Source organism: Salmo salar, chromosome ssa09 (assembly GCF_905237065.1).
Source record: "Salmo salar chromosome ssa09, Ssal_v3.1, whole genome shotgun sequence".
NCBI classification, from domain to species: domain Eukaryota; kingdom Metazoa; phylum Chordata; class Actinopteri; order Salmoniformes; family Salmonidae; genus Salmo; species Salmo salar.
The window spans coordinates 155,751,755-155,766,159 of NC_059450.1; the positions used below are offsets into that span (position 1 = coordinate 155,751,755).

The following is a 14,405-nucleotide window of genomic DNA, read 5'->3' on the forward strand; positions in this document are numbered from 1 at the left end:
TGTGAAGCAACACAAACATAGGCACAGACACATGTATACACACACACGATAACATACGCACTATACACACAAGTACACATGGATTTTGTGTTGTAGATATGTGGTTGTGAAGTACACACTGTTATGAATGTATTGTAATTTTTTTTAAATGTATAACTGCCTAAATTTTGCCAGAACCCAGGAAGAGTAGCTGCTGCCATGGCAGGAACTAATTGGGATGCATAATAAACCCCAGGAAGACTAGCTGCTGCCATGGCAGGAACTAATGGGGATGCATAATAAACTACCCAGGAAGAGTAGCTGCTGCCTTGGCAGGAAGTAATGGGGATCCATAATAAACCCCAGGAAGACTAGCTGCTGCCATGGCAGGAACTAATGGGGATGCATAATAAACCCCAGGAAGAGTAGCTGCTGCCTTGGCAGGAACTAATGGGGATGCATAATAAACTACCCAGGAAGAGTAGCTGCTGCCTTGGCAGGAAGTAATGGGGATCCATAATAAATACAATACAAAAAGGTAGGGTAATGTAGAGTAATGTGGATTAACGTAGTATAATGTACTGTAATGTAGAGTAATGTAGTATAATGTACTGTAATGTAGGGTAATGTCGAGTAATATCGATTGACATAGTATAATGTTGAGAATTGTGAATTAACTTAGTATAATGTGGAGCAATGTAGTATAATTCAGAGTAATGTAGTATAATGTACTGTAATGTAGAGTAATGTAGTGTAATGTAGAGTAATGTACTGTAATGTAGTGTAATGTAGAGTAATGTAGTATAATGTAGAGTAATGTAGTATAATGCACTGTAATGTAGGGTAGTGTAGAGTAATGTAGTATAATGTAGTGTAATGCAGAGTAATGTGGTGTAGTGCAATGTACTGTAATGTAGAGTAATGTCCAGTAATGTAGAGTGATGTAGTATAATGCACTGTGATGTAGAGTAATGTACTGTAATGTAGAGTAATGTAGAGTAATGTACTGTAATGTAGGGTAATGTCGAGTAATATCGATTGACATAGTATAATGTTGAGAATTGTGAATTAACTTAGTATAATGTGGAGCAATGTAGTATAATTCAGAGTAATGTAGTATAATGCACTGTAATGTAGGGTAATGTAGTATAATGTACTGTAATGTAGAGTAATGTAGAGTAATGTAGTATAATGCACTGTGATGTAGGGTAGTGTAGAGTAATGTACTGTACTGTAATGTAGAGTAATGTAGAGTAATGTGGAGTAATGTAATGTAGAGTAATGTACTGTAATGTAGAGTAATGTAGTATAATGCACTGTAATGTAGGCTAGTGTAGAGTAATGTAGTATAATGCACTGTAATGTAGGGTAATGTAATGTACTGTAATGTAGAGTAATGTAGTATAATGCACTGTAATGTAGGCTAGTGTAGAGTAATGTAGTATAATATAGTGTAATGTAGAGTAATGTACAGTAATGTAGAGTAATGTAGTATAATGCACTGTAATGTAGGCTAGTGTAGAGTAATTTAGTATAATGCACTGTAATGTAGGGTAGTGTAGAGTAATGTAGTATAATATAGTGTAATGTAGAGTAATGTACAGTAATGTAGAGTAATGAAGAGTAATGCAACTTATTTTATTTGTATTCATTGAACCTTTATTTAACTCAGTCAAAGTCAGTTAAAAACAAATTCTTATTTACAATGACGGCCTACCAAAAGGCAAAAGGCCTCCTGCGGGGACTGGGGACTGAGATTTAAAGAAATAAAATAAAAAAATTTAAATATATAGGACAAAACACACATCATGACAAGAGAGACAACACAACACTACATAAAGAGAGACCTAAGACAACAACATAGCAAGGCAGCAACACATGACAACACAGCATGGTAGAAACACAACATGACAACACAGCATGGCAGCAACACAACATGACAACAACATGGTAGCAACACAACGTGGTAGCAGCACAAAACAGGGTACAAACATGATTGGACACAGACAACAGCACAAAGGGAAAATAGGTAGAGACAACAATACATCACGCAAAGCAGCCACAACTGTCAGTAAGAGTGTCCATGATTGACTGTTTGAATGAAGGGATGGAGATAAAACTGTCCAGTTTGAGTGTTTGTTGCAGCTCGTTCCAGTCGCTAGCTGCAGCGAACTGAAAAGAGGAGCGACCCAGGTATGTGTGTGCTTTGGGGACCTTTAATAGAATGTGACTGGCAGAACGGGTGTTGTATGTGGAGGATGAGGGCTGCAGTAAATACCTCAGATAGGGGGGAGTGAGGCCTAAGAATGTAGAGTAATGTAGTGCAATGTAGTGTAATGTAAAGATGTCCTCTACCAGCAGAAGAAAAAAAACATGTCCATCACCTCTTTATCCAGTGAGGCCTCAAGGTGCAGTGGCTTGTCAGACATCAGGAACTGTCTGGTGGTCTCAGCCATGGGCTGGGGGCCGGGCTTCTCTGGGGCGTACTGGACCTTACGGATCACCAGACGCACTGAGTTCCTGTTCAGACACAAGGGTTAGACGCACTGACTTCCTGTTCAGACACAAGGGTTAGGGTTAGACGCACTGACTTCCTGTTCAGACACAAGGGTTAGGGTTAGACGCACTGACTTCCTGTTCAGACACAAGGGTTAGGGTTAGACACACTGAGTTATTGGGCAGCAATGCAATACTATATAGCAATATGAGGTAGTAATAAAAGCTATATATATATATACACTGCTCAAAAAAATAAAGGGAGCACTTAAACAACACATTCTAGATCTGAATGAAAGAAATAATCTTATTAAATACTTTTTTCTTTACATAGTTGAATGTGCTGACAACAAAATCACGCAAAAATAATCAATGGAAATCCAATTTATCAACCCATGGAGGTCTGGATTTGGAGTCACACTCAAAATTAAAGTGGAAAACCACACTACAGGCTGATCCAACTTCGATGTAATGTCCTTAAAACAAGTCAAAATGAGGCTCAGTAGTGTGTGTGGCCTCCACGTGCCTGTATGACCTCCCTACAACGCCTGGGCATGCACCTGATGAGGTGGCGGATGGTCTCCTGAGGGATCTCCTCCCAGACCTGGACTAAAGCATCCGCCAACTCCTGGACAGTCTGTGGTGCAACGTGGCGTTGGTGGATGGAGCGAGACATGATGGGGGCCAACCGCACCAACATATAGTCTCATAAGGGGTCTGAGGATCTCATCTCGGTACCTAATGGCAGTCAGGCTACCTCTGGCGAGCACATGGAGGGCTGTGCGGCCCCCCAAAGAAATGCCACCCCACACCATGACTGACCCACCGCCATACTGGTCATGCTGGAGGATGTTGCAGGCAGCAGAACGTTCTCCATGGCGTCTCCAGACTCTGTCACGTCTGTCACATGTGCTCAGTGTGAACCTGCTTTCATCTGTGAAGAGCACAGGGCGCCAGTGGCGAATTTGTCAATCTTGGTGTTCTCTGGCAAATGCCAAACGTCCTGCACGGTGTTGGGCTGTAAGCACAACCCCCACCTGTGGACGTCGGGCCCTCATACCACCCTCATGGAGTCTGTTTCTGACCGTTTGAGCAGACACATGCACATTTGTGGCCTGCTGGAGGTCATTTTGCAGGGCTCTGGCAGTGCTCCTCCTGCTCCTCCTTGCACAAAGGCGGAGGTAGCGGTCCTGCTGCTGGGTTGTTGCCCTCCTACGGCCTCTTTCACGTCTCCTGATGTACTGGCCTGTCTCCTGGTAGCGCCTCCATGCTCTGGACACTACGCTGACAGACACAGCAAACCTTCTTGCCACAGCTCGCATTGATGTGCCATCCTGGATGAGCTGCACTACCTGAGCCACTTGTGTGGGTTGTAGACTCCGTCTCATGCTACCACTAGAGTGAAAGCACCGCCAGCATTCAAAAGTGACCAAAACATCAGCCAGGAAGCATAGGAACTGAGAAGTGGTCTGTGGTCACCACCTGCAGAACCACTCCTTTATTGGGGGTGTCTTGCTAATTGCCTATAATTTCCACCTGTTGTCTATTCCATTTGCACAACAGCATGTGAAATTTATTGTCAATCAGTGTTGCTTCCCAAGTGGACAGTTTGATTTCACAGAAGTGTGATTGACTTGGAGTTACATTGTGTTGTTTAAGTGTTCCCTCTATTTTTTTGAGCAGTATATATATATATATATATATATATATATATATATATATATATATATATAAAAACCTTCGAAAGTTTATTTGTCTGTCCCCATAAGTGAACCATTTTTGGTTCCAGGTAGAACCTTTTGGGTTTTGGGTGCCATTGAAATGCCCACCATGACCTCTGTGCAGTCATTGTGGTGTGGAATGACCCCATTCACCCTTCCGGGTGCTTACAGGACCTACCAACCCAATCAAGTCTGAACTTCATGGTGTGAAATTAAGATCTCTGAGACCTTCTGGACTGATTCAAAAGTAGTTTTCCAAAACATCACTCCATAATTTCAACTACATTTAATAATAATTTACGTATTTACGTGCTTAACATTGTGTATCATTATTAAATAGTTTTACCTTTTATGTATTTTGTCTTGGACGTTTTCTGAGCAGAAAGCTTTGACTTCAAAGTCAACCCCGCAGGCCTTCAGAGACAAAATATAAAAACAGGATTTCACTTTAGGTTGGATTCTTTTTCTGCTTAAATGTCATTATGGATTGTAACTGTTACACTGCCAGTCAAAAGTTCGAACTCACCTACTCATTCAAGGGTTTTTCTTTATTTTTTAAAAACTATTTTCTACATTGTAGAATAATAGTGAAGACATCAAAACTATGAAATAACACAAATGGAATCAAGTAGTAACCAACAAAGTGTTAAACAAATCAAACTATATTTTATATTTGAGATTCTTCAAAGTAGCCACCCTTTGCCTTGATGACAGCTTTGCACACTTTTGGCATTCTCTCAACCAGCTTCATGAGGTAGTCACCTGGAATGCATTTCAATTAACAGGTGTGCTTTATTAAAAGTTAATTTGTGGAATTTCTTTCCTCCTGAATGCGTTTGAGCCAATCAGTTGTGTTGTGACAAGGTAGGGGTGGTATACAGAAGATAGCCCTATTTAGTAAAAGACCAAGTCCATATTATGACAAGAAAAGCTCAAATAAGCAAAGAGAAACGACAGTCCATCATTACTTTAAGACATGAAGGTCAGTCAATACGGAAACTTTCAAGAACTGTCTCTCATGAGGCATGCCACAGTAAAGGGAGACTCAGAGTGACCTCTACTGCAGAGGATAAGTTCATTAGAGTTCCCAGTCTCAGAAATTGCAGCCCAAATAAATGCTTCACAGAGTTCAAGTAACATATACATCTCAACATCAACTGTTCAGAGGAGACTGCGTGAATCAGGCCTTCATGGTTAAATTGCTGCAACGAAACCACTACTAAAGAACACCAGTAAGAATGAGAGACTTGTTTGGGCCAAGAAACACGAGCAATGGACATTAGACCGGTGGAAATCAGTCATTTGGTCTGGAGTCCAAATTTGAGATTTTTGGTTCAAAACCGCTGTGTCTTTGTGAGAGGTGGTGTGGGTGAAACGATGATCTCCGCATGTGTATTTCCCACCGTGAAGCATGGAGGAGGAGGTGTTATGATGTTGGGGTGCTTTGCTGGTGACACTGTCTGTGATTTACTTAGAATTCAAGACACACTTAACAAGCATGGCTACCACAGTATGCTGCAGCAATACACCATCCCATCTGGTTTGGGTTTAGTGGGACTATCATTTGTTTTTCAACAGGACAATGACCCAAAACACCTCCAGGCTGTGTAAGGGCTATTTTACCAAGAAGGAGAGTGATGGAGTGCTGCATCAGATGACCTAGCCTCCACAATCCCCAGACCTCAACCAAATTGAGATGGTTTGGGATGAGTCGGACCGCAGAGTGAAGGAAAAGCAGCCAACAAGTGCTCAGCATATGTGGGAACTCCTTCAAGACTGTTGGAAAAGCGTTCCAGGTGAAGCTGGTTGAGAGAATGTCAAGAGTGTGCAAAACTGTCATCAAGGCATTGGGTGGCTACTTTGAAGAATCTAAAATCTTAAATATATTTTGATTTGTTTAACACTTTTTTGGTTACTACATGATTCCATATGTGCTATTTCATAGTTTTGATGTCTTCACTATTATTCTACAATGTAGAAAATAGTAAAAAAAAATAAAGAAAAACCCTTGAATGAGTAGGTGTTCTAAAACTTTTGACCGGTAGTGTAGATTTTGTCTGAACACAAGAAGCACCTTCCCTGTGTCCTCCGGTCCGGGCTGCAGGGTGACTGAGCACGGTAAATTCAGTGGAATCTGTCAACAGAAATATGACATTTCAAAATTAGTACTTAAAACAGCTGAGAGGAGGTTTAAAATTAGGACGAGATCATTGATGGATACATTTGACCTGTCAGTTAAAATAATACATGTACACACAGTACAATGGAGTGAGAAACTTATTTCCACTGTAGTCCCTAAAATGCACGGTACCAAAAACATTACAACATTATACAATTCACATACGACAAAAAAAAACACTAAACACAAAAAATAATAACAACAACTCCTAATAGAGATGGTCACAGTGCTGTTGACCATTACCTCAAAGGTGAAAGGGTGAGCATGTTCCCCAAGCTTTTTGATCAGGCGTTCTTGAAGGCGAGTTAACCTCTTTTTGTCTTCTGGCACTGGAGGGAAGGCCTGGATGTTGGCCACGAAGAGGTCCTTTCGAAACGTCAAGCCCAGAACATCCAAGTCCTCACGTCCATAACGGAAGGCGCATGTCAACGTCACAAACACTGAGGAGAGAAGAAAAGAGTGAAAGATCATTATATAAAACTGGGTGGTTCGTGTCCTGAATGCTGATTGGCTGACAGCCGTGGTATATCAGACCGATATATCAATAAGGCACCTCGGCGGTTTGTTTAATTATACCTTTTAGAAACGCAATATATTGCTGAAACCACAACCCGTCTAATGATGTCATGATAAGCAGACTAATGACATCATGATGATCAGGCTAATGAGGTCATGATGACCACTAATGACATCATGACAAGCAGTTTTGTCCACTGGTTGATTTAAGCTTAATTTCAAGCTGCCATTAGAACAGTAGACGTTCCTCTTTTCACAGTAAACATTCTCCTTTCACAGTAAATAGTCTCTTTTCACAGTAAACATTCTCTTTTCACAGTAGACGTTTTCTTTTCACAGTAGACATTCTCTTTTCACAGTAAACAATCTCTTTTCACAGTAAACAATCTCCTTTCACAGTAAACAGTCTCCTTTCACAGTAAATAGTCTCTTTTCACAGTAAACATTCTCTTTTCACAGTAAACATTCTCTTTTCACAGTAAACATTCTCTTTTCACAGTAAACATTCTCTTTTCACAGTAAACATTCATTTTTCACAGTAGACATTTTCTTTTCACAGTAAACATTCTCTTTCACAGTAGACATTCCTCTTTTCACAGTAAACATACCTCTTTTCACAGTAGACATTCCTCTTTTCACAGTAAACATTCTCTTTCACAGTAGACATTCCTCTTTTCACAGTAAACATTCTCTTTCACAGTTGACATTCCTCTTTTCACAGTAAACATTCTCTTTTCATAGTAGACATTCCTCTTTTCACAGTAGACATTCCTCTTTTCACAGTAGAGATTCTCTTTTCACAGTAGACATTCCTCTTTTCACAGTAGACATTCTCTTTTCACAGTAGACAGTCTCTTTTCACAGTAGACAGTCTCTTTTCACAGTAGACATTCCTCTTTTCACAGTAAACATTCTCTTTTCACAGTAGACATTCCTCTTTTCACAGTAAACATTCTCTTTTCACAGTAGACATTCCTCTTTTCACAGTAGACATTCTCTTTTCACAGTAGACAGTCTCTTTTCACAGTAGACAGTCTCTTTTCACAGTAAACATTCTCCGTTCACAGTAGACATTTTCTTTTCACAGTAAACATTCTCTTTCACAGTAGACATTCCTCTTTTCACAGTAAACATACCTCTTTTCACAGTAGACATTCCTCTTTTCACAGTAAACATTCTCTTTCACAGTAGACATTCCTCTTTTCACAGTAAACATTCTCTTTCACAGTTGACATTCCTCTTTTCACAGTAAACATTCTCTTTCACAGTAGACAGTCTCTTTTCACAGTAGACATTCTCCTTTCACAGTAGACATTCGTTTTTCACAGTAGACATTCCTCTTTTCACAGTAAACATTCTCTTTTCATAGTAGACATTCCTCTTTTCACAGTAGACATTCCTCTTTTCACAGTAGAGATTCTCTTTTCACAGTAGACATTCCTCTTTTCAAAGTAGACATTCTCTTTTCACAGTAGACAGTCTCTTTTCACAGTAGACATTCCTCTTTTCACAGTAAACATTCTCTTTTCACAGTAGACATTCCTCTTTTCACAGTAGACATTCTCTTTTCACAGTAGACAGTCTCTTTTCACAGTAGACAGTCTCTTTTCACAGTAAACATTCTCCGTTCACAGTTGACATTCTCTTTTCACAGTAGACATTCTCCTTTCACAGTAGACATTCCTCTTTTCAGAGTAAACATACCTCTTTTCACAGTAGACATTCCTCTTTTCACAGTAAACATTCTCTTTCACAGTAGACATTCCTCTTTTCACAGTAGAGATTCTCTTTTCACAGTAGACATTCCTCTTTTCACAGTAGACATTCTCTTTTCACAGTAGACAGTCTCTTTTCACAGTAGACATTCCTCTTTTCACAGTAAACATTCTCTTTTCACAGTAGACATTCTCTTTCACAGTACCTTTTCTCTCTTTCAGGTACTCCGGATCTATCAACACCACACCGTCTGGAAAAAGCAGGAGATTTAAATGTTATCTAGGTGTGTGAAATCAAACACCTTTCATCATCAGAAAGAGTAGCCTACTGAACAAGGCAACGTCTCAAGGGGGGAAAAAACCCGGTGATTTTCATCAGAAGATTATTGATAATATCACACGTCACATACTGCTTGAGGTCAAACACACAAAACCCTGCCGACTAAACCGTAGTAAGTGTATGGAGCGGTGCATAAAGCTGGGTCTCCCAAGATGTGCTTCTGAATCAACACCATTACAGAAGAATACTATAGTGGTGGTAGAGTGGGACATACAGTACACAGAGCAGGGTGGTAGAGTGGGACATACAGTACACAGAGCAGGGTGGTAGAGTGGGACATACAGTACACAGAGCAGGGTGGTAGAGTGGGACATACAGTACACAGAGCAGGGTGGTAGAGTGGGACATACAGTACACAGAGCAGGGTGGTAGAGTGGGACATACAGTACACAGAGCAGGGTGGTAGAGTGGGACATACAGTACACAGAGCAGGGTGGTAGAGTGGGACATACAGTACACAGAGCAGGGTGGTAGAGTGGGACATACAGTACACAGAGCAGGGTGGTAGAGTGGGACATACAGTACACAGAGCAGGGTGGTAGAGTGGGACATACAGTACACAGAGCAGGGTGGTAGAGTGGGACATACAGTACACAGAGCAGGGTGGTAGAGTGGGACATACAGTACACAGAGCAGGGTGGTAGAGTGGGACATACAGTACACAGAGCAGGGTGGTAGAGTGGGACATACAGTAAACAGAGCAGGGTGGTATAGTGGGACATACAGTACACAGAGCAGGGTGGTAGAGTGGGACATACAGTACACAGAGCAGGGTGGTAGAGTGGGACATACAGTACACAGAGCAGGGTGGTAGAGTGGGACATACAGTACACAGAGCAGGGTGGTAGAGTGGGACATACAGTACACAGAGCAGGGTGGTAGAGTAGGACATACAGTAAACAGAGCAGGGTGGTATAGTGGGACATACAGTAAACAGAGCAGGGTGGTAGAGTGGGACATACAGTACACAGAGCAGGGTGGTAGAGTGGGACATACAGTACACAGAGCAGGGTGGTAGAGTGGGACATACAGTACACAGAGCAGGGTGGTAGAGTGGGACATACAGTACACAGAGCAGGGTGGTAGAGTGGGACATACAGTACACAGAGCAGGGTGGTAGAGTGGGACATACAGTACACAGAGCAGGGTGGTAGAGTGGGACATACAGTACACAGAGCAGGGTGGTAGAGTGGGACATACAGTACACAGAGCAGGGTGGTAGAGTGGGACATACAGTACACAGAGCAGGGTGGTAGAGTGGGACATGTTATGGTTAGGGTTGTGTTAACTAGAAGAGGTTATGGTTAGGGTTGTGTTAACTAGAAGAGGTTATGGTTAGGGTTGTGTTAACTGGTTAGGGTTGTGTTAACTAAAAGAGGTTATGGTTAGGGTTGTGTTAACTAAAAGAGGTTATGGTTAGGGTTGTGTTAACTAGAAGAGGTTATGGTTAGGGTTGTGTTAACTAAAAGAGGTTATGGTTAGGGTTGTGTTAACTAGAGGAGGTTATGGTTAGGGTTGTGTTAACTAGAGGAGGTTATGGTTAGGGTTGTGTTAACTAGAGGAGGTTATGGTTAGGGTTGTGTTAACTAGAAGAGGTTATGGTTAGGGTTGTGTTAACTGGTTAGGGTTGTGTTAACTAGAGGAGGTTATGGTTAGGGTTGTGTTAACTAGAAGAGGTTATGGTTAGGGTTGTGTTAACTAGAGGAGGTTATGGTTAGGGTTGTGTTAACTAGAGGACGTTATGGTTAGGGTTGTGTTAACTGGTTAGGGTTGTGTTAACTAGAGGAGGTTATGGTTAGGGTTGTGTTAACTAGAGGAGGTTATGGTTAGGGTTGTGTTAACTAGAGGACGTTATGGTTAGGGTTGTGTTAACTGGTTAGGGTTGTGTTAACTAGAGGAGGTTATGGTTAGGGTTGTGTTAACTAGAGGAGGTTATGGTTAGGGTTGTGTTAACTAGAGGACGTTATGGTTAGGGTTGTGTTAACTAGAGGAGGTTATGGTTAGGGTTGTGTTAACTAGAGGACGTTATGGTTAGGGTTGTGTTAACTGGTTAGGGTTGTGTTAACTAGAGGAGGTTATGGTTAGGGTTGTGTTAACTAGAGGAGGTTATGGTTAGGGTTGTGTTAACTAGAAGAGGTTATGGTTAGGGTTGTGTTAACTAGAGGAGGTTATGGTTAGGGTTGTGTTAACTAGAGGACGTTATGGTTAGGGTTGTGTTAACTAGAGGAGGTTATGGTTAGGGTTGTGTTAACTAGAGGACGTTATGGTTAGGGTTGTGTTAACTGGTTAGGGTTGTGTTAACTAGAGGAGGTTATGGTTAGGGTTGTGTTAACTAGAGGAGGTTATGTTAGGGTTGTGTTAACTAGAGGAGGTTATGGTTAGGGTTGTGTTAACTAGAAGAGGTTATGGTTAGGGTTGTGTTAACTGGTTAGGGTTGTGTTAACTAGAGGAGGTTATGGTTAGGGTTGTGTTAACTAGAGGAGGTTATGGTTAGGGTTGTGTTAACTAGAGGAGGTTATGGTTAGGGTTGTGTTAACTGGTTAGGGTTGTGTTAACTAGAAGAGGTTATGGTTAGGGTTGTGTTAACTAGAGGAGGTTATGGTTAGGCTTGTGTTAACTAGAGGAGGTTATGGTTAGGGTTGTGTTAACTAGAAGAGGTTATGTTTAGGGTTGTGTTAACTGGTTAGGGTTGTGTTAACTAGAAGAGGTTATGGTTAGGGTTGTGTTAACTAGAGGAGGTTATGGTTAGGGTTGTGTTAACTAGAGGAGGTTATGGTTAGGGTTGTGTTAACTAGAGGAGGTTATGGTTAGGGTTGTGTTAACTAGAGGAGGTTATGGTTAGGGTTGTGTTAACTAGAGGAGGTTATGGTTAGGGTTGTGTTAACTAGAGGAGGTTATGGTTAGGGTTGTGTTAACTGGTTAGGGTTGTCTTACCTACGGGTTCCACCAGGTCAACATGGTCCACAAAGTCCCTCTTCCCCAGGTACACTGTGAGCTGAGGATGACAACAGTGGGTTTCAGAGAATAGTGTAATGAGATAATGAAAATAATGTACCAGATTTCATGGTTCTAAACAGTAAAAGGTCCCCAATATCCCATGTTCATCCCGTGGTTGACCAGGAGAACTCTGCTTAGAACCCTGTGTAGAACCTTGAGTAGAACCCTGTTTAGAACACTTTGTAGAACCCTGTGTAGAACCTTGAGTAGAACCCTGTTTAGAACACGTTGTAGAACCCTGTTTAGAACCCCGAGTAGAACCCTGTTTAGAACACGTTGTAGAACCCTGTGTAGAACCTTGAGTAGAACCCTGGTTAGAACACATTGTAGAACCCTGTTTAGAACCCCGAGTAGAACCCTGTGTAGAACCCTGTTTAGAACCCTGTGGAGAACTATATTTAGAACCCTGTGCGGATCCCTGTGAAGCACCCTGTGGACAACCCTGTTTAGAACACTGTGGAGAACCATGTGTGGAACCCTGTTTAGATCCCTGTGTAGAATCCTGACACGGCCAGCTAGCTAAAGAGAGCAGGAGCTGAGTCAGCTCCAGGCAGCTGCTTCATATTCTTCCCACAGTCTCTTCTGCTGCTGCTGCTGCTGTGAGGACCGGTGCATCAAACAGTTAGCCATCTACTCTGCTGTGGCCTACAGACTACTGTACAAGGAGACACAGGCATGACCCAGCCAGCACAGCCCAGTCAGCATGGCCCAGCCAGCACCGCCCAGCCAGCACGGCCCAGCCAGCACCGCCCAGCCAGCACGGCCCAGACAGGAGAATCACAGCTCTTAGCAGAGTCCTATTGAACCTAACCCTAGCTCCAGCTATCAGATAGGTAGTTATTATAGCTGCTAGCTCCAGCTATCAGATAGGTAGTTATTATAGCTGCTAGCTCCAGCTATCAGATAGGTAGTTATTATAGCTGCTATCTGCTAGCTCCAGCTATCAGATAGGTAGTTATTATAGCTGCTAGCTCCAGCTATCAGATAGGTAGTTATTATAGCTGCTAGCTCCAGCTATCAGATAGGTAGTTATTATAGCTGCTAGCTCCAGCTATCAGATAGGTAGTTATTATAGCTGCTATCTCCAGCTATCAGATAGGTAGTTATTATAGCTGCTAGCTCCAGCTACCAGATAGGTAGTTATTATAGCTGCTAGCTCCAGCTATCAGATAGGTAGTTATTATAGCTGCTAGCTCCAGCTATCAGATAGGTAGTTATTATAGCTGCTATCTGCTAGCTCCAGCTATCAGATAGATAGTTATTATAGCTGCTAGCTCCAGCTATCAGATAGGTAGTTATTATAGCTGCTAGCTCCAGCTATCAGATAGGTAGTTATTATAGCTTCTAGCTCCAGCTATCAGATAGGTAGTTATTATAGCTGCTAGCTCCAGCTATCAGATAGGTAGTTATTATAGCTGCTAGCTCCAGCTATCAGATAGGTAGTTATTATAGCTGCTAGCTCCAGCTATCAGATAGCAGCAATAATAACTACCTATCTCCAGCTAAATTAAACCTTTGAAAAGCTAAATGAAATCTTTGAAAATTATTACAACACTAGACTGGTTACACTGTGATCAAAAACACTTTAATGGAGGTTAGTTGATTCCTTCTGGATTGTCTAAGAAAAGTCTTAGTAGAGGAATGTTGCTCATTATGCTGTTATTGTGTAATAAGTCATTATTAATAACACAAAGTATAACTCACCTTTCCATTGGGACTTGCTTTTTTGAATACCCTGAAAAAGGACACAGAGAAAAAGAGAGAGATAGAAAGAGAGAGGGGGGAGAGAGAGAAAGAGACAGGGGAAAGGGAGCGAGAGACATGTAGGGAGAGAGAGAGATGGGGAGAAAGAGGAGGGGGGGAGAAAATAGAGAGAGAGATTTAGGAGTTGATATCATTTCTCAATCAGTTTCTTTCATCCAAATAGTAAGACTGTACCAGTTCCATATTTGTCCAGTCCTTAGACTGTACTAGTTGCATATTGGCCTCCAGCCTTAGATTGTAGGTTATATAATGCTGTGCCATACTGGATCACACCAAGGTTATTATAGTAACATTGGGAAAAACTCTCTGAAATAAAAAATAAGGTTGTTTTTTTCCTAATGGGTTTTTGCAAACTTCTGAATCTGGTGGGTAAATGCTTTGGTCTTATCTGAAACCTGATAGAACCATAGGAGTGAACAATGGCGGCAGCAAACCCAACACCAGCAGTGGTCGGTCGCAAAAGGCAATGCCACGTGTGGGATTATTTTGAGTACATTGAACACTGGAATATTTCGTTTTTTTTTTGGTGAAATGTGTAAAGGTGATTGGAATGTTATATGATGGTAATACTAGTTCAGTATCTCTTCAGCATGAACAGCTAAAAAGTTTTGACGTGAAGAGAGGAATTCGTCAAGGATGTCCCAGCTCACCATTACTGTTCATTAGATATCAATCAATTGGCAGATAACACTACTCTA

General features: G+C 41.6%; 1 protein-coding gene across 2 annotated transcripts in view; it reads right to left on the minus strand.

The window, feature by feature from the left end:
- arrb1 (arrestin, beta 1) overlaps nucleotides 1–14,405 on the minus strand; it is a 55,626-nt gene that overhangs the window by 20,462 nt on the left and 20,759 nt on the right. For both annotated transcript variants that reach the window (XM_014215430.2, XM_014215431.2), the window contains exons 2-8: nucleotides 13,648–13,678; nucleotides 11,881–11,941; nucleotides 8,813–8,857; nucleotides 6,619–6,815; nucleotides 6,271–6,330; nucleotides 4,543–4,610; nucleotides 2,364–2,499 (exon numbers count right to left, since the gene is read on the minus strand). In XM_014215430.2, the coding sequence (XP_014070905.1) occupies nucleotides 2,364–2,499; nucleotides 4,543–4,610; nucleotides 6,271–6,330; nucleotides 6,619–6,815; nucleotides 8,813–8,857; nucleotides 11,881–11,941; nucleotides 13,648–13,678 (598 nt within the window). The remainder of the gene's footprint in view (nucleotides 1–2,363; nucleotides 2,500–4,542; nucleotides 4,611–6,270; nucleotides 6,331–6,618; nucleotides 6,816–8,812; nucleotides 8,858–11,880; nucleotides 11,942–13,647; nucleotides 13,679–14,405) is intronic.